Below are 21,214 nucleotides of genomic sequence, written 5' to 3'. Positions count from 1 at the left end.
TTGCGGACCCTATCGGAGGGAGCAAGGGTTTCACCTCCGATCATTAAGGATGGAACCTCCAGATCCCGGGATGCCGGCATCCACAGCCACTCAGTCTTGGAAGGGTTGAGTCTAAGCCTGTTCCTCCCCATCCAAACCCGCACCGCTTCCAGGCAGTGGGACATCACGGAAAGGGCATCCCTAGGGTGGTCAGGGGTGGAAATGTAAAGCTGGGTATCATCAGCATATTGATGATACCTCACCCCAAAACCACGGATGATCTCACCCAGCGGTTTCATATAGATATTAAAGAGCAGAGGAGAGAGAACCGAGCCCTGAGGCACCCCACAAGTGAGAGGCCTCTGGGAGGATCCCTGACCCCCCGCCCAAACAGACTGCAGACGGCCCGAGAGATAGGAGGAGAACCACTGTAAAACAGTGCCTCCTAACCCTATCCCCCTGAGCCGCTGCAGCAGGATACCATGGTCGATGGTATCGAACGCTGCTGAGAGGTCAAGAAGGACCAGGATGGAGGAGCAACCCCCATCCCTGGCCCGCCAGAGATAATTTACTAGGGCGACCAATGCCGTTTCCGTGCTGTGGCCACGCCTGAAACCAGATTGGTAAGGATCCAGGTAGTCAGTTTCCTCCAGGAATTGAGGGAATTGCTGTGCCACCATGGACTCAACAACCTTCGCTAAAAAGCGAAGGTTGGAGACTGGACGGTAGTTGTTAAGTACGTCAGGATCCAGGTTAGGATTCTTAAGGAGGGGTCGAACCACCGCCTCTTTAAGCGCAGCGGGAAAGACCCCTTCCTTTAGTGAAGCGTTGACAATAGCCTGGATCCAGTCTCCAGTCACCTCCCTGGCTGCCGAAACAAGCCAGGAGGGACAAGGGTCCAGTAAACATGTGGAAGACCCCAGCCTACTCATAATCCTGTCCACGTCATCCAATGAAACAGGCTCAAACTCAACCCAGATGTCTCCACCGAGACTAGGCCCTGTCACCTCAACGGACTCTGTCCAGTCGGAGTCCAACCCGGTCCGAATCTGAGTGATTTTATCTTGCAGAAACTGTGCAAAGTCCTCAGCACGGCCCTGTAAGGGGTCCTCCCTCGCTCCCTGATTAAGGAGGGAGCGGGTCACTCTAAACAGGGCTGCTGGGCGATTTTCTGCAGATGCAATGAGAGTGGCGAAATAGTTACGTTTCGCTACTTCCATCGCCACAAGATAAGACCTAATATGGGTTCTTAGTTGTGTTCGGTCGGACTCGGATCGGGAAGATCTCCAACCACCCTCCAGGCGTCTTTTCCGACGCTTCATTTCCCTGAGCTCCGCGGTAAACCAAGGAGCCGCCCGGGATCTGCGTCAGATCAGAGGCCGCAAAGGCGCGATTCGATCCAGGGCCCCCACCGCAGCCTGTTCCCAGGCCGCGACAAGGGTCTCAGATGAATCGTGGGCTAAGGAGGCGGGAAATGACCCAAGCTCCATCAGGAAACTTTCGGGTTCCATCAGGCGCCTGGGGCGGAACCATCTTACTGGTTCCGCACCCCTGCGACAGGGGATGGCGGAGGAAAAGTCGAGTCTAAGGAGGGAATGATCGGTCCATGACAGAGGGTCAATAGATAAAGTCCCCTCCCCACGATCATTTATCCACTGTCCAGAGAGAAAAATAAGGTCGAGTGTGTGTCCTCCAATATGAGTTGGGCCCTGTACAATCTGAGTCAGGTCCATGGCCGTCATGGAGGTCATGAACTCCCACACCAACTCAGATGACTCACCGGCCGATGGCAGATTGAAATCTCCCACAACCAAAAGGTTGGGGAGTTCCACCGTCAATTCGGCTGAGACATCTAGTAGTGCGGGCAGGGCTGAGGCCATGCAGCTGGGGGAGAGGTACGTGATCAACAGCCCAGACTGAACTCCAGGGTCCCATTTCAAAAGGAGGGATTCACGCCCGCCAACCTGAGGAACAGTGACCTCCCTAGGCCTAAGACTTTCCTTAATAACTACCGCCACTCCTCCGCCCCTCCCCTGGAGTCGTGGCTGGTGTAGTATCCGGAAACCTGGGGCGTTTCCGGATACTCTAGCGTTAAATGCAATATAGCGTTAAATGCAAGCATATCTCTGTTCTGTGGGAAAAATGGAAAGGCAGATTCAAGTCTTCAAACAAAACATGCCACTTAAAAGCATAAAGGAAGAAAAAGCATAAGAAAAAGAGGTGGAAATTATAGTTGGTAGGGAAAGCATAGAACATGGTTAGTTAAAAAGCCTAGGAGTATGTGGGAAAGCATTGAGACCTAAAATGAGAATCAGTTATTTTGTTATGGGAGAATTTTCTCCTATGTTTTGTAGAACAGATTCATTTTTTGACAGAAAAGGAATTCAAATAGAGGAGGAGGAAGAGATTTTTTTGTAAAATTGCTTTAACATCTGATGCAAATTTGAGTCAGCATCAACCTTGGCATTTAAGATAAGATTAAGATAATTTTATTTCTATACTGCCCCTCTCCCGAAGGACTCGGGTCGGTGCACAGCCAAGTAAAAACACAATACAAGCATCATAATTAAATTTAAAAATTATTAAAATTCTTACATTTGCGGCCGAAATTCGTTAAAAATCCAAAAATTTTAAAACTCCAAATTTAAAACTCCATTACAAAGATAGCCCTGCCTGTTGGAAGAGCAGGGTCTTGAGGGCACAGCGAAAACTCGGAGGTCAGAGATTGTGCGTATTTCCGGGGGCAGTTCGTTCCAAAGGGCAGGGGCTCCCACAGAGAAGGCTCTCCCCCTGGGTGTCGCCAGCCAACATAATGTGGCCGACGGCACCCTGAGGAGTCCCTCTCTGTGGGAGCGAACTGGTCAGTGGGAGGCTATCGGTGGCAGAAGGTGGTCTCGTAGGTACCCAGGTCCTGAGCCATGGAGCGCTTTAAAGGTGGTAACCAACACCTTGAATCGCACCCGGAAGACCACTGGGAGCCAGTGCAGCTCGCGCAGGAGAGGTGTTACATGAGTGCAACGAGTTGCACCCATAATCACCCGCACAGCCGCATTCTGGACCAGTTGGAGCCTCCGACTGGGTGAGTCCAGGGGAGGAGACAAGGGTAGGTCTTGAGAACATTATCTGGGAGGAGTTTGATCCTGTGGCTCCCGAGGATGTGGACAGGGTTCTGGGTAGGATTAGTGCCGCCACATGTTTGTTGGACCCGTGTCCCTCCTGGTTGGTACTGGCCTCCCGGGAGGTTACACGAGGCTGGCTGCAGGGGATTATAAGTGCTTCTCTGAGTGAGGGTGCCTTTCCCGCTGCCTTGAAAGAGGCGGTGGTGAGGCCCCTCCTCAAGAAGCCTTCCCTGGACCCGGCTGAATTAGCCAACTACCGTCCGGTCTCCAACCTTCGTTTTGTGGCGAAGGTTGTTGAGAGTGTGGTGGCACGACAACTGCCCGGGCACCTGGATGAAGCTATCTATCTGGACCCGTACCAGTCGGGCTTCAGGCAGGGGTACAGCACAGAAACGGCATTGGTTGCGTTGGTGGATGATCTCTGGAGGGCTCAGGACAGGGGTTGCTCCTCTGTCTTGGTCCTGTTAGATCTCTCAGCGGCTTTTGATACCATCGACCATGGTATCATGCTGCAGCGGTTGAGGGGGTTAGGAATAGGGGGCACCGTTTTGCGGTGGTTCTCCTCCTTCCTCTCCGACCGCTCGCAGTTCGTGTTGACAGGGGGGCAGAGGTCGACTTCGAGGCGCCTTGCATGGGGAGTGCCGCATGGGTCTCGCCCCTTCTGTTCAACATTTATGTGAAGTCGCTGGGCGAGATCATCCGTGGTTTTGGGGTGAGAGTCCATCTGTACGCTGATGATACTCAGCTGTACATCTCCACCCCAGACCACCCCAACGATGCCCTTGATGTGATGTCTCGCTGCCTGGAGGCCGTGCGGGTCTGAATGGGGAGAAATAGGCTCAGACTCAACCCCTCCAAGACTGAGTGGCTGTGGTTCCCGGCGTCGCGATATAGTCAGCTGGTGCCATCGCTGACTATTGGGGGTGAGTCTTTACCCCCTACAGAGAGGGCTCGCAATCTGGGCGTCCTCCTGGATGCACGGCTGTCTTTAGAAGAACATATGACGGCCGTGGCCAGGGGGGCTTTTTATCAGGTTCGCCTGATCCGCCAGTTGCAGCCCTTTCTGGATCACGACACCTTGCGCACAGTCACTCACGCCCTTGTCACCTCCCGACTGGACTACTGCAATGCCCTCTACATGGGGCTCCCCTTGAAGAGCACCCGAAGGCTCCAACTGGTCCAGAATGCGGCCGCGCGGGTGGTTATGGGCGCAACCGTTGTGCCCACGTGACACCCCTCCTGCGCGAGCTGCACTGGCTCCCAGTGGTCTTCCGGGTGCGATTCAAGGTGTTGGTTACCACCTTTAAAGCGCTCCATGGCATTGGACCCGGGTACCTTCGAGACCGACTTCTGCCACCAGTACCCTCCCACCGGCCAGTTTGCTCCCACAGAGAGGGTCTCCTCAGGGTGCCATCGGCCAAATTATGTCGGCTGGTGACACCCAGGGGGAGGGCCTTCTCTGTGGGAGCCCCTGCCCTTTGGAATGAACTGCCCCCAGAAATTCGTAAAATCTCTGATCTCCGTGTATTTCACTGTGCCCTCAAAACCTTGTTGTTCCGCCAGGCTGGGCTATCAATGTAACGATTTTAATTGGTTTTTAAAAATGGGATTTTAAATTTGGGGTTTTATAATTGGGCCTATCATTTAATAATTTTAATTATTTTTAAATTTTGTCTGTCTTTGTGCTTTTAATCAGGCTGAACACCGCCCTGAGTCCTTCGGGAGAAGGGCAGTATAGAAATAAAATTAATAAATAAATAAAGGGCATCATTGGGGTGGTCTGGGGTGGAGATGTACAGCTGAGTGTCATCAGCGTACTGATATACCCTCACCCCAAAACCATGGATGATCTCGCCCAGCGGCTTCACATAAATGTTGAACAGAAGGGGCGAGAGGACCGACCCTTGCGGCACCCCACACACAAGGCGCCTCGAGGTTGACCTCTGCCTCCCTGCCAACACAAACTGCGAGCGGTCGGAGAGGAAGGAGGAGAACCATCGCAGCACGGTGCCCCCTATTCCTAACCCCCTCAACCGCTGCAGCATGATACCATGGTCGATGGTATCAAAAGCCGCTGAGAGATCTAATAGGACCAGGACAGAGGAACAACCCCTGTCCCGAGCCCTCCAGAGATCATCAACCAATGCCGTTTACGTGCTGTACCCCTGCCTGAAGCCCGACTGGTACGGGTCCAGATAGACAGCTTCATCCAGGTACCAGGGGAGCTGTCGTGCCACCACACTCTCACCAACCTTCGCCACAAAACGAAGGTTGGAGACTGGACGATAATTAGCTAATACAGCCGTGTCCAGGGAAGGCTTCTTGAGGAGACGCCTCACCACCGCCTCTTTCAAGGCAGCGGGAAAGGCACCCTCACTCAAAGAAGCATTTATAATCCCCTGGAGCCAGCCTCGTGTAACCTCCCAAGAGGCCAATACCAACCAGGAGGGACACGGGTCCAGTAAACATGTGGCAGCACTAAGCCTACCCAGAATCCTATCCACGTTCTCGGGAGCCACATGGTCAAACTCTTCCCAGATAATATTCTCAAGACCTACCCCCGTCTCCCCCCCTGGACTCATCCAGTCGGAGTCCAAGCCTTCCCGAATCTGAGCGACTTTATCATGCAGGAATTGCGCAAAATCCTCAGCTCGACCCTGCAAGGGATCTTCCCGCGCTCCCTCCCGAAGAAGGGAGCGGGTCACCCTAAACAGAGCAGCTGGGCGATTCTCTGCAGATTCGATAAGAGCGGAAAAATAATTGGATTTTGCCGCTTTTATCGCCACTAGGTAGGTCTTGATATAAGACCTCACCAGTGTCCGGTCGGAATCGGATTGACTAGTCCTCCAAATGCTCTCTAGGCATCTTTTCCGATGCTTCATCTCTCTCAGCTCCTCGGAGAACCAAAGAGCCAATTGAGATCGGCATCGGGTCAGAGGCCGCAAAGGCACGACGCGGTCCAAAACTCCGGCGGCCGCCCTCTCCCAGGCGGCCACCAGGTCTTCAGCCGAGTCATGTGCCAGGGTCTCAGGAAATGGCCCAAGCTCCATCAGGAACCTATCAGGGTCCATCAGGCGCCTGGGACGGAACCACCTAGTCGGTTCCGTCTCCCTGCGGCGGGGGGTAGTGGCTTGAAAGTCTAAGTGAAGGAGAGAATGATCTGTCCATGACAAGGGCTTGACGTCTAGATCCCCAGTTCCTAGATCATTCAGCCACTGACCAGAGACAAAAATCAAGTCCAGAGTGTGTCCCCCCATGTGAGTGGGGCCTTGAACTAATTGGGTCAGGTCCATGGCCATCATGGAAGCCATGAACTCCCGAGCCGCCTCTGACGCCTCACCGGCGGATGGCAGATTGAAATCCCCCATGACTATAAGTCTGGGGGTATCCACCGCCACCCCAGCAATGACGTCGAGCAGCTCGGGCAGGGCTGCCGCTACATGGCAGGGAGCCAGGTATGCAGTCAGCAAGCCCATCTGCACCCCGCGACCCCACTTCACAAACAGGGACTCACATCCGGCTATCTGAGCCGGATGTGCTCATTTACCTCATGACAATTTGAAGTTATTTAGAATAGATGTTTTTATTCTTTAGTTGCTGTATATTATCACTTCAAATCATTCCACACTGAGGCTGTGTTAGTCAAGAATCTTCTAGCCTCAAGTGAACATCTAGATATCACATACTCACCGTGAACTTGTCATCTCTCTTTTTTCGATAGCCATAAGAGTTTTTTCTGGAAGGACAGAAGTCATCATTATTATTGCTGATTAGATAAGTTTGTTATAGAAATGGCCAATACATCTTAGTATGTAAAAGTAAAAGAGTTGAGCCTGTAATGTTACTATCTTATTCTACTGCACTAAAAAGAGTCAGAAGTCAATGTTTTTATTTTCTTTTTTCCCGTTTATACACTACTTTCTCTTCCCTTTTCGTCCCCCATTGTCCCACTATTTTCACTTTCTTTTGTATTTTATATCTTGATAAACTTAATAACATTATTATAAAAAGAAGTCATCATATTTAGTAATTTACTCTTCGTTTTCATAGATATCATTTTAAATGTGATTGTATTATTACACTGAGAAAGCCTTTGTGGTGTAGTTGGCAGAACTTTCAATTAGGTCCAAGAGGCAGAATCAAGACTCTTTTCTCAGGTATGTAAACTGTGATCTTGGGCAAATCACTATCACTCAGTCTATTGTAACCTACCTCTCAGGGTTGTTAGGAGAAAAAAATTGGAGATGTAGAAAATGAAAGACCTTGTATGATGTCCTGATTTTCCAAGAGGAGGAGTTAAACATGTCAAGGATAATATTGAATGAATGGCCTTGCCATCAATTTTCAAACTTATAGAAAAGCATATTTGTAGCTCAGGGTTGAACTGTGGGGTCATTGGTGTTCCATGAGCTTGGTTGTTTTCTTGCAGACATTTTATTACCAAACTAGGTAACACCATCAGTGCTAGTAGGGAGTGGGGTTTGCTCTCATTTTATATTCTAGTGGCTTCCCCAGAAGTGTTGGTGGGAGTGGTCTTGGTGGTTCCTTGATTGGGCTGTTGTTTACTGTTAGCTTGTTTGGCAGTTTCTTCATTGGGGTATTGTTTGCTTTCTGATTGTTGGTCTAATAATAATCTTGGTGTTAATCTCTGCTCATCTGTGTGTTGATTGCTGGGCAGGAGGTGTTTTGGTCTTTTTGTTTCCTTTTTTGATTTTTTTTAAATACACCCTGTTTCCCCCAAAATAAGACATCCCCTGATAATAAGGCCAATCGGGCTTTTGAGCGCATGGCAATAAGGCCAAGCACTTATTTCAGGGTTCAAAAAAATATAAGACAGGGTCTTATTTTCGAGGAAACACGGTATGTTTAATTGATACATTTAAAAAAAAATAAACATAAAAAGTTCCATATCTATCAGAACAGCGTGTTGTCTGGGCACAGTTAATTTTAAGTAGAAATACAACAATAATCATAATAGTAATCATGATCAACATGTCAATATTAATCACAAAGTAATAATACAATTAGTTTATCCATCTTGCAAAATTTTTAATACATTTTTTTTTTAAATTATCTTTTAAATCTTTTTAGTTTCTAACATCTGTTTCTGTTAATTAGCCATTGGTAAAACAAGTACCATGTTAAAAAGTATTCTGTTTCTTCCTTCTCTTTTATTTTAAATGTTAATCTATCCATCTCAGCACATCTTAATATTTTTTTTTATAACACTTTCCTCTGTAGGGATCTCTTCGTTTTTCCATTGTTGTGCAAACACAATTCTTGGTACATGTAAAATTAAGTATGTGTTCCCTTTATCATACTGTTCTGGTAATATACGCAACAGAAATATTTCTGGTTTCAAATCTATGTGTTGCTTTATCATTTTTTTAACCAAGTATGTATGTCAGCTCCAGTGTGCTGTCGGCATGGAGCTGCCATTCTTGGGGGGAGGAACGCACAAACCTCATTTCAGCCCAGCATCTGCTTCATCGAGCCTTCCAGGAACTGATAGGATTGACGGGAGGGAATAGCTGGGGGATGACATCATCATGGCCAGCCGGAAATAACAAATGGATTAACTGTTGAGATGCTGGTTGTAAACACTCAAGCGAATTAACTATTTAGATGCTGGTTGTAAATATTCAAGAATTAAACATAAGCCAACTTCCGGGTCACATGGGAGGGAGCAGCGCACGTGATTGGGTGGGTGGTGATAACTAATGGATAAATGGTGGTGGGAAGCACAGGGCAGTAGCCCTAACAAGATTTTCATCTGCGATTGTCAGTGAGTGCCAAGAAGTGATTAAACTAAGGTAGCAGCCATCCAGGTTTGTCTCCTTTTATTTTCTTCTGTTTGGAACCTGACAATGTATTTTAGTCCAGTATTTTTTTGTTTTTGGGCATGTCTACCACATATGATAATATGAACCTGGTATCTGATTACACTTCCAACATTTAACTGATAAATTTTCAAACATCTTTACATAAATGCCACCTATAAAACATTTTGTATAGATTTTCCTTATATGCCGTTGACATTGTTAGTTTACGGTTTCTATCCCCAATTTCTGCCATTTATCTAGTTCTAGTGGATAACCAAAATTTTTAGCCCATCTTATCATTGTTTCTTTCACGTGCTCTTCTTCCATTTTAATACTCAATAGATAATTATATTTTTTAAAATAATTTTTCATCTGTCCGTAGTAATATCTGGTCTAGTTCCGCTGGTTCTTTATAAAAACCATACATTCTTGCATCTTTCTCATATCTTGATTGTATTTGCACATGTGGCCACCATGCTAAGTCAATCCCTTGATTGGTCAGTTCTTGTTTAGATTTAAGTTCCCCTTTGTCATTTAAAATGTCCTTATACCTTACAATTTTTTCCATATTAATCACATTCGGATGTATCAGTGCTTCCATCATGGAGTGTCAGACTGGTATTTTCATATAATGTCTTTCTTTCATTTTTCCCCATACTAACAACAATGCATTTCTAACAAAATGTCTTTGGAAATATCCATGTATTTTATTTTTCCCATACCATAGAAAAGCATGCCACGACATGGGAATATCATCTCCATGTAATATCTTATTATACAATTTCTGTAATTTTGGGATCAAGGTTTCTTTAAATTCTTTATAAAATTCTGCTGGTAACCCATCCTCACCTGGAGATTTTCCAAGTTTTAGCTTCTGAATCACATCTTTAATTTCCTCAGAGGTAATATCCTTTTCCATTTTTTCTTTATATTTATTATCAATTTTCTTCTGACCATATTTTTCTAAGAATTTTTTTAATTTACAGTTATCAATTTCTTTTTTAAGATATAATTCTTGAAAAAACTTTTTAACAATTTCACATTTCTCTAATTTTTTATAACATCTCTTACCTTTTTCATCTATTAGGACACCTATTTCTCTTTTTTCTTTTTTATCTTTCGCCATTCTTGCTAATAATTTTGAATTTTTATTACCATATTCAAAAAATTCTCTTTTTAAATAGCTTAAATTTTTTTAACTATTTCTATATCTTCCGCTATTTGTTTATTTTTCAATTTTTTAAGTTCCTCCCATAATTTCCTATCCTTAGTCTCTAGAAATCTATTTTCCAGTTCTTTTATCAATTTCTTCTTTTCCTCTATTTTTACTTTATAATTCTTATACTTCCTACTTGATAATTTAATACTTTCTCCTCTAAAAATTGCTTTCATTGTGTCCCAAACTGTCCCATAATTAACTTCCCCATTATCATTCCAGTCCCAATTTTCTTCCCATTCCTTAAGAATACGATTCTTATCTTCCTCGTTTTTATACAATTTTTCATCATATCTCCAACAATTTTCTTTTTTCTCCAAAAACATATCTAATTCTAGTAACAATTCTGCGTGGTCAGAGTCTTTAAATATTCCAACATCCATATTATCCACATTATCCATCAGATTCTTGGATACAAAAATATAGTCAATTCTTGAATATGAATTAAATACCTTTGAGTGAAAAGTATACATTCTTTCATTACCTTTAATCTCCCTCCAAACATCTACTACACCATTTTGCAACATCCAATTATCAAGTATCCCCATTTTTCTTATTCCCATGTCCTGGAATAGAACAATTATATCCTTAATCCCGAAACCAGGTAAAGATTTAGAAAAAATTGAATCCTATCGGCCAATTTCCTTGATTAACCAAGATGCTAAGATATTTACTGCAATTGTAGCAAATAGATTGAACAATTTTATAGATAAATATAAACCATAATCAAGTAGGTTTTGTTAAAGGGCGTTATATGTGTGATTTAGTTAGAAGAGTATTAAATGTTATTGATATTGCTGAGAATAATGGTGATAAGATAGGTATTCTTGCCTTGGATATTTTTAAAGCCTTTGATTCTATACAATGGGATACTATAAAAGAAATGATTTCTGCATTAGGATTTGGTAATAAATTTATTCATATTATTTCCAAATTGTACCAGAGGGGTACGGCAACAGTGAAGGTAAATGGTATATTTACACAAGACATAAATTTGGAAGCAGGGACAAGACAGGGTTGTCCTGACTTCCGGTTTGCTGTTCGTCGCTGCCAGACGTTCCTTTGGGATCGTCAGCTTCCACTGCCTGTCAGAGCCGCCTTCACAACGGAATGGCGGCTCGAAAAAACTCCGTTTCCATGAGGAAACGGAGATAGAGCCGGCAGGGGTGGGTAGAACTCTCTGCGGAGTCCCAAAAGTTTTTCCTTTACTTTTGGGACGGAGCGGATGAGATGCCCCGTATCCCCAGCCGCTGCTCCGGGCTTTGGGAGACCTCTGCTAATGCAGAGCCAGGCGTCAAAAGCAAGCCTGCAAATTTAACAGATTACTCAAAGAAAATGTGAGCTGGACCTGTAATACTGAACCGCAAGTATTTTACTGATTTTTTAAAAATTACTTAAGAGAGAGGAGGAAAAGAAAGAGGAAAAAAAGCCTTTTAAAATGGCGTCGGCTGGAGGAGAGGCTGAAAGGGAAAGTCCTTCCGTTTTCTATTATTACAATGTAGCGGAATAAATACCACTGGCTACATTTGTAGACAAAACTTCGCTCCTGTGTCTTTTTCTCTCTTTTTCCCTTGGAGACTTGATATTGTTGTTGATTGGAAAGAAGTCTTTTTTTTTTCTTCCTTTTTTTTTTAACAAAGCCTGCCTGGGCGGAAACATGGCACTGAGACTCACAAAGTCAGATAAACAAGTAAGGGGGGGGGATTCCCCCACCAACAATTTAAAGGAACAAGTCTTAACTCTTCAGTCTCAGAAACCTGATTTTAATATAATAGAATTTTTCTTAGAGGAGATTGAAAGAAGGGAGGAGATTGTGAATCAGCAACTTGAAAAATTTAAGCAGGAAATTAAAGAATTGGTGAAATCTAAGTTTGATTTTTTGGAGAAAAAATTCTCAAAAGTGGCTAATGGTTTTTCAGAATTTATGATACAGTTGGACACAAATACTAATTTACTAGAGTCTAAAATGGAAGAAATTCAAGATAAATTGGACAATAGAACTCAAAAAATTGAAAATGATTTGACAAACACTCAGGATAATAGCTTAGAAGAAAAACCTAAAATGGATGCTGATCAAAAGTCTGGTAATGTAGAAAATCTGCAACAGAAGATTGAAAAAGAGATTTTAATGGTACAATATAATTTTACAGAATATGCGATAAGATTAAGAGGTTTGCAGGAAAATAATAGAGATGATTTAAGGAAAATATCTTCTGAAATTCTAGCTGGGATTCTAAAGGTTCAACCTGAGGAAGTGTTTTGTAGGATTGACAGAGTTTATCGAATAAACTCCTGGATTGCCAAGCAAAGGCAATTGCCTAGAGATGTGGTGATTTATTTTACAGATAAAGAAATTAGGAATAATATCGTGCAAAATTCCTTCAATTCTAATTTGCAATTGTATGGAAGAAAGATTTGGATTTACAAGGAACTCCCACCTAAGATATTGATGGAAAGGAAGAAATTTGGTTTTCTGGTGAATGAGTTAAAAAAGAGAAATATCCCATTTAGGTGGGACGCCCCAGTTGGTATTATATTCAGATATCAAGGAGAAAGATATCAGCTAAATACTGTTGAAAGAGCGGAAGAATTTTATCAAAATAGGTTGAAAATGAACTTAACATCTTTAGGTATAATACAGGATAAGCAGAAGGAGCTGGAAATAAAGGTAAAATATCGAATTACAGAGACTGTACCAGATGAATTGCCTTTGGATTTATTGGACACCCCAGCTGGACTATCTACAAATTTGAGAGAAGTGGCATCTAACCTTAATGTGATGACTTATCAAGGCAAGGATAAGCATGGAAACCAATTAGGGGATATACAAGGGATAAAAAAGAAACATGAGACACAAAAACAAAACCAACAAGATCAATCTACAAAGCAGAATGAAAACCGACCAGATGATACACAATTTGTAGAAAGGAAACCAGGATGGAAACCAAACCCACAAAAAGAAAAGAAAAAAAGAAAAAGGTTGCATAAAAATAGAAATTTCTAAATCAAGCAACAGTGAAGCCAGTGACTTTAAAATATGAATGATTATGTGTAAACATAGAAGAGGCGATGTATTGATTAATATCATCCTGAGGATTGTGGCAGATCTCTGCATGGCCGTAATCTGGGGACGTGAAAAGAGCCTTAAACTGATGGATTTGAATTATCCACTTTGGAATTTCTTTTTGTGTTGATAAACATATTATAATTATCTTGAATCACAAGGCAAGAGAATTATGCTGGGGCATGCAGAAGATCGGGTTGTTACCCACTACGATGATGGGAATCAATAATCCTGATGAAACCCACAATTATTACTATATGGAATATAATTATAATGTCACTCGGGTGGTTGTTTTTACCTTTATACATATAAGAAGATATTTACTACTGATGGGGGCAGATATGATTGAAGATCCTGAATAAACTGTTGCACCAGCAAGCTATGTTACCCGATTATGGATGTTGGTTTTACCAATCCAGTGGAAAGACCTCAAAGAAGATATTATATGGATTATAAATTTAAAGTCATTGTCTTTTCTTTTTTTTTTATTTAGATATAATGGAAAATATAGACATATATTTTTAAGTAGTGTGGGCAGTGAATCAAAGATATTAAGAATTGTTGTGTATGGTAATTTTGCATGATAGTGGGTGAATAAGCTAGTTAGTAGATTGATTAGTCTAAGAAAAGGGATTTTTAAGTGATATATTTAGGGGAGTGGAGGAAATGGATAGAGTGGAATAAATGTTAAACTAGATTTTATGGGGAAGGCCGCTTTGAAATGTTATAGTAATATATATAGAAGATTAAATGTTAAAGTAGGACTTATCGTATAGTTTTAAAGTGGAGAAGTTATTCTATAATGTTATAGTATAATGTCTTTTTTTTTCTTTCTTTTCTCTTTTCTGAAATGTATGGATAAAGGGGGATGTCATAATATTAATAATATTTTTAGTAAGTAAAGGTCAATATTTAGAGGAGGGAGTAAGTAATGTGTTATGAATTAGGTTTTTTTTTGTTATGAAGAAGTCACAGGGGGGGATGGGTGGGGAGGGGGGGTTAGGGAGGGGGAGGGAGAGGGGAAAAAAAAAAGGGGGGAAAATTTGTATTTGAAAACTTTTTCAATAAAAAAAAAAAGACAGGGTTGTCCTCTGTCTCCGACCCTATTTTTATTAGCAATGGAAATTTTAACAACTTTGATTGAAGAGGATTCAGAATTAATAGGTTATAAAGGCGTCAAAGTTAATTTATATGCAGATGACACTCTTGTCATTTTAAATAATATTACAAATGATATAAAAAGAGTTCAAATACATTTGGAAGAATTTGAAGATATGACTGGTTTGAAAGTAAATTGGGCAAAATCAGAATTATTAATGGAAGTTGATAGAGAAAATAAATTAGAAAAATTACAAAATCAATTTGGAATTAAGATAAAGGATAATTTAAGATATTTAGGTATTATACTTTCACTTAAAATTAAAAATTTAAAGAAACTAAATTATGACATAGTAACAAAAGAAATTGAAGAGAAAATAGGGAAATATAAAAAACTTAAGTTATCTTGGTTTGGTAGAGTAGCTTTATGTAAAATGATGTTACTTCCTAAATTTAACTTTTTATTCGAGATGCTTCTGATTTTTTTAACCAAGAAGGACATTGAAGTATATCAAAAAAAATTAGATAAATTTTGTAATGGAGATAAAAAACCAAGATTGATTAAGAAAATGTGGTATCAGAACCAAAAACAAGGTGGTTTAGGAATTCCAAAATTATTAAACTATTATAGAGCATTTAATATAAAAATAGTAGTAAAAATTTTAAAAGGAGATGTTAAACTTTGGGGTAATTTGGAAATGAAGGAAATAAAGAAGTTTGGTTACAAATGGTTTTTGGAAAATTTTAAAGGTAAGGTTAAAATTTGTAATTATTGGTTAAATAGTTTGACTAAAAATTGGGACAGAGTAGCAAAAAAATTAATACCAGACGCATTGTATTAGGTAAACTGAAAGAGAATTGCCCAATGAAATTAAATAGTAACAGAGAGAGGATTATAATAGAAGAGAAAGTGGAAACAATTAGTGAATGGTTGAAATTTATAGAAAATGAAATGAGGAAAGAGGAAATTTATGGAAAATTAAACATTAATTGGTTTGAAAGAATTCAAATGAATAAATGGAATAGGAAATGCAAAGAAAGGAACGATGAGAGTAGAAAGGAAACGGAATTTGAAAATTTGACATCTCGAATAATAAAAGATGAAATTGGGCCAAAGGGATTAGTTAGTAAAATTTATAAAATTATTAACTTTGATAATAACTCACAAAGGGTAATGAAAGAGAATTGGGTAAAAGAACTGGGTATTGAAATTTCTGATCAAAATTGGAATATGAATTGGGTTAGCAGAATAATGAGGACATTATCAATAAGGATTAAAGAACATAATTACGAAGTTATTTGGAAGTAGTATTTGACCCCAATAAGACTTTTTCAAATGGATAATAAAGTGGATAAAATGTGTTGGAGATGTAAAGTGGAACTCGGGACATATGTTCATATGTGGTGTAAATGTAATGGGGTTGAACTTTTTTGGTCTAGGATAGAAAATGAAATATTTGAAATAATTAAGAAGAGGGTCAAATTGAAATTGGAAACCATATTATTATTAATATTGAATGAGACAACATTAACAACTGGAGAAAGAGAATTGGTGAGGATTTTGGTTATAATGGGGAGAATTATAATTGCCAGATATTGGAAATTAAATGTTGACTTAAAATTAGAAGAATGGTACAATGAAACATGGAAATTTGCATTAAATGATAAATTGACTTGTGATATTAAAATTAGAAGTGGTATATATAAAGAAAATGTTTTTTGGAACACTTGGCAACCATTTGTGGACTTTGCACTTGGGAGATTGGATGAATCGGCACCAGTACCTTATCAAAGAGATTTCTGGAAGAATTGAAGACTTCAAGTTCCTAAAACTTCCTTTCCGCTTGTATAGCACGTTGGGGGAAAATTTTTTTTTTTTCCTTACTATTGATTTTTTGTATTGATTTTTTTTCCTTTTTGTTATTTTTTAACAATAAAAATATAATAAAAAATTAAAAAAAAAAAAAAGAAAAGCATGCCACCCCAACTGGAGATCATGTCCCTCCAAATTTAATAATCTTTTGTCTCAGATGTACCCATTCTTTCACCCAGACATGTGCAGAGGCCTGGTAATATAGCTCCCAATCTGGCAACCCAAAGCCCCCTTTATGTTTGGTGTCTTGTAGCAGTTTTAATCTTATTCTTGCTTTTTTCCCTTGTGAAATATATTTTAATATCATTTGATTTAGTTCTTCAAATAATTTTTTTTCTAATTTTATCGGAATTGTTTGGAATAAGAATAACAGTCTCAGCAAAATATTCATTTTTATTGTAGCTATTCTTCCTCTCATCGATAGTTGCAGGTTTTTCCATTTCTCCAAATCTGTTTTGATTTGTTGTAACAGTTGTCAGCACTTCAACCTGCATTTACTCTAGTGCTGACATAAGCAGGAGAAGAGGGGGCAGCTGGCAAGAGGACGTTTGACATTTCACCTACTTATTTTCCTTGAAGATAATATCCCCTAGGAGATGAGAGGGAGGGGGACATTCCTGGGAGCCTAGGTAGTAGATATGGGGAGAGTGATTTGGAAGAAGGCCAATGAGACACAGAGATCTGGGGAACGGAAAGGGAGGGTTTGGGGTCAGGAAGTCAGAGTTGGCTACGCCACGATCGGGGGCAGCTTGTCGTGCTTAATAAAATGAAAGATTTCTTCAAAGACTATCTGTTTGGAAATGCTCTCTACATGGGGCTCCCCTTGAAGAGCACTCAGAAGCTCCAACTGGTCCAGAATGCGGCCACGCGGGTGGTTATGGGCGCGACTCGTTGCGCCCACGTGACACCTCTCCTGCGCAAGCTGCACTGGCTCCCAGTGGTCTTCCGGGTGCAATTCAAGGTGTTGGTTACCACCTTTAAAGTGCTCCATGGCTTAGGACCTGGGTACCTTCGAGACCGACTTCTGCCACCAATAGCCTCCCACTGGCCAATTCGCTCCCACAGAGAGGGACATTGGCGCTGAAGGTGGGATCGAGGCAACGAGAAGCAAGCTGAGAAAGAGCTGATGACGATGGATTCAGCCAGGCGGATGAGCCCCGTACAGAGCAGTACTACCACGATGTCTGCATATGTACTGCCAATGCCTTTTGATCCAGCCAGAGAGAAGTGGGGGTCGTATATGGCTCGGTTCGAATGCTTCCTGGAGACCAGTGATTTACAGGGCCTCTCCGACAACAGGAAGCGAGTGCTATTCCTGAGCCATTGTGGACCGGAGGTTTTCAACATGGCTGAGTCGCTATCAGAACCAACCCCGGTCCAGACAGTGTCGTGGCAGACCTTGCAAGCGTAACTGAAGGCTCACTACGCCCTGGTACCATCCAAGTTCGTACAGAGGTACGAGTTCCGGCAACGACTGCAGCGAGAAGGCGAACCGATCAGTGCTTATATGGCCGCCCTGCGCAAGGCAGCAATGCACTGCGAGTACCGAGACCTCGATGATGCGCTCCTAGAGCAACTAATCTGTGGCGTGAGTGATATTCGCTCGCCAGGTCAAATCTCACACTACACGGGACTTCCGGTGGCACTGTAGGCGTTGAAGACGCTCCTTTGTGAGCGCCAGCCCCGCGATCGCGTAAAGCCGTTAGAACAGCACAAATCAGCTGTCTAGCGGCTTGGAAACTTTCTCCCCGGGAAAAGGGGAGGAAGAGAGCAGACGGGTGTAGGTAGAGCTCCCCAAGAACCCCAGGAACAATTCTGGGGCTTGAAGGGTGAGAGCTCCCTGGAAGCCCGACAGAGCTCCGGATCCGGGACGTTTCTGCTTTAAGCAGAACAAGACGCTGCGACCACCCCCGCAAACAACGCTTTGAATAAAACATTGGATTTGGAAGCAGGCTGAGCAAAGCCAGGAGAGATCAGATTTGCAAGTACTAAACTTTAACTCTAAATGTGTATTACTTCCTTCTGAGTTATTAAAGGAAGAAAGTGAAAGCAAGATGGCAATTGAGTTCTAATGGGGCGTGGAAAGTGAAAGCTAAAAGGAAAGTTTCGTTTAGCACTGGCAGCCCCGTCTAAAACTAGAGATGTTTGCTTTGAAAGAAAGAAGATTTAAAGGCTAAAAAGACTATAGTAGTGATTTTAAAAAATGATTGATATTATTTAAGGACTGGAAATTTTTGAACCTGGTGGATTTGTTCTGGTTGCTGAATAAATTCAAATTGAAAACTAAAAATGGCTTCAAAACAAATAAAGACTGTTGTCCCTAAAAGCGCTGGGAGCTCGCCAGCTCAAATGTCCAAATTGCAGTCTCTCTCTGCTCCAACGGAACCACGAATATTAACACTTGAAATGTTGCAGGAAGCCCTTAAAACACAAACCTCTGTACAGAGAAAAAAATTACTTCTGTGTTTGAGGATAAAATTCGAGATGTCGCTGATGAGATGGCTGAAATTAAAGAGTTTATTCAAATTTGAAATCAGGAAATTAGAGAAGATATTGTCATGGCAGTTCAAGGTCTGGCAAGCCATATTGAATCATTAGATGAAAAAGTGGAAGAAATTAAGCAGTCTAATGTGAATTATTTAAGCATAACTATGATCTGTTGTGGCAAAAAATACAGAGAGAGATGGGAAATTGGAAAAATTACAATTATCTTTGTTGGGAAGAATAGCAGCAGTAAAAATGAATGTTTTGCCTAAGTTTTTATTTCTTTTTCAAATGATACCAATACTTAAAAAAGATGAAAATTTGAAGATATGGCAGAAGGGTATTAATAATTTTGTCTGGGCAGGAAAGAGACCGAGAATAAAGCAAAAAATAATGCAGGATATATGTGAAACAGGAGGTCTCAAAATGCCCAATTAAAGATTATATTATGAGGCAGCTGCCCTATCAGCAATTAGTGACTGGATGAATTCAACAGAAGAAAGAATATTGAATATTGAGGGATATGATTTGGTTTACGGTTGGCATGCTTATTTATTATATGACAAGAAAGTGGATAAGACTTTTAAAAGTCACATATTAAGGAATGCTTTATTGCGTGTCTGGAAAAAGTATCAGTATAAATTAAACGATAAGTTACCAATGTGGGGGAAGGAGGGATGGGGGGGAGGAGGGATGGGAAAAAATGTTGTAATATTTGATAAAACTTTTTAATAAAAAAAAAATTAAAAAAAATCTCACACTACACATCGCCCTCGACGAGGCAAGAGCCCACGAATCGTCAACCAAGGCTGCAGAAACCCTCCAACAGCCAGCACCATCGCAAGCGACGCCAAGGTTGGCACCGGTGCACTGTGAGGCGACCTAGATAGACAGCAAGGAAGAGTCCGACGAAGACGTCTTCCAAACAGAATGGCACAGACGGGAGCAGAAAGAATGCCGGGAGAACTGTGCAAGCTGCGGAGGTTCCCACCAACGGCAGACTTGCAAGTTCAAGGACGCCATTTACAGACGCTGTGACAAAAAGGGACATCTAGCAAGGGTATGCTGGGCGAGTTTACCATCCAACAACAAGCCAAGGAGCGGAGCCAGCCAATCAGAGCAGGCGCGGCATAAGAGGGCCAACAAAGATGGCGATTCAAAAAAGGGAGCAAACTTCCGGAATCATGAGACCTGCAGCACCAGAGTCGGCCAAGCCAGCGCGATCATCGAAAAGAAGGTCCACATTAACAGATATTAATTTCCATCCTCCCATCTCTCTGTTGAGTTAGTTTAGTTCTTGTTTGCTCGTATGGCTCTTGGCAGTCTTTGTTTCTTTCCCTTAGTCTCTTTGGTTTCCTTTTCTTCTGTCTCCTTTTCCTCTGGTGTTCCTTCTTTGGACCTTCTTTGCCGTGCGCTTTCTTCCTCTTGAACAACTACCTCCAGCTCCTCCTTACTACTATGATCTTCCTCTGCACCTCTCAGCTGGTCCAAAAATTCTTGTGCGGTGATGAGGCTGTCTATTTTAATTTTTTTCCCTTGCCAAGTGATCAGCATTCCCTCCAGTAAAATCCATCTGAAGGGAATATTTCTCTTATTTAACTGTATCGCAAGGAACCTATAATCTCTTCTCAATTCCCTCACTCTCCTAGGGACCTGTTTCAGGATTATCACCGCCTTCCCTTTATAGGTCACAGGTTCCTCTCTTACCATGTTATATAGGATATCTTTGACTTTCTTCCTTGCAAATCTAACGTGCACTTCTCTAGGCAGTTTATTTCTCCTAGCATAGTTGGTTTGCACTCTATAGACTTCATCCAGCTCTTTTATGATATCATCCTTGTCCTGTTGTAATATTTCTGCTATTAGGTCTACCATCACTTGGCCCAGGTCTTCATCCTTGTCTTCCACTACGTTTTGGAAGCGTAAATAAAAAGATGCTCTATCCATTTCGAGCTGGATTATTGAATCTTCTAACTCCCTGTTTTGTGTCATCAGTTTCTGGTCAATAGAATCAAGATTTCTTTCATTCTGTTCCATCCTGGTCTCAACCTTTTTTATTTTTTGTTCGTTATTGTATATGGATTCTTGGATCTTGCTCATTTTTTGGTCAATGGCATGGATATCTGTCTTCAGTTCTGCATGGTTATTTGTCATCTTTTCTTGCATTTTGAGCATGGTATCCTGAATCGTTGACAAGGTCGCTTGCATTGCTTGCATGGTAGGAAGAGAAAACACTTATTTTCGAAATTAATAAAACAAAATGCTGAAATAATATGCCTCCAAGAGGTTCATATAAAAAGAGAAGAGGGGAAATATTTAGAATTTGATAAATTTGGGAAGACCTTTACCTCCTTAGCCGAAAAAAAAAAGAGGGAGTAGCATTGTATGTTAAAAAAGGGATTACCGCTGAATTTAAATATACTGATACTAAAGGAAGAATACTGGCAATTGAGATCATGAGGGGGAATATCCCAATATTATTAGTAGCCATTTATGCTCCAAATAGAAACCTGGGAGAATTCTATAAGAAATTGGGGGAAAAAATAAGCAAAATGGAAT

At 41.6% G+C, this 21,214-nt stretch overlaps 1 protein-coding gene across 1 annotated transcript in view; it reads right to left on the bottom strand.

Moving 5' to 3' along the window:
- Nucleotides 1–21,214, bottom strand: part of LOC139317511 (la-related protein 4B-like) — a 72,965-nt gene that overhangs the window by 45,556 nt on the left and 6,195 nt on the right. Inside the window, exon 2 of the mRNA XM_070944579.1 lies at nt 6,789–6,834. Coding sequence (XP_070800680.1) covers nt 6,789–6,834 — 46 coding nt within the window. The remainder of the gene's footprint in view (nt 1–6,788; nt 6,835–21,214) is intronic.

Source organism: Pituophis catenifer, unplaced genomic scaffold (assembly GCF_029215685.1).
Source record: "Pituophis catenifer annectens isolate HBS135680 unplaced genomic scaffold, rPitCat1.0.hap2 SCAF_5, whole genome shotgun sequence".
Taxonomy (NCBI): Eukaryota; Metazoa; Chordata; class Lepidosauria; order Squamata; family Colubridae; genus Pituophis; species Pituophis catenifer.
This window is presented reverse-complemented; position numbering and strand designations above follow the sequence as displayed.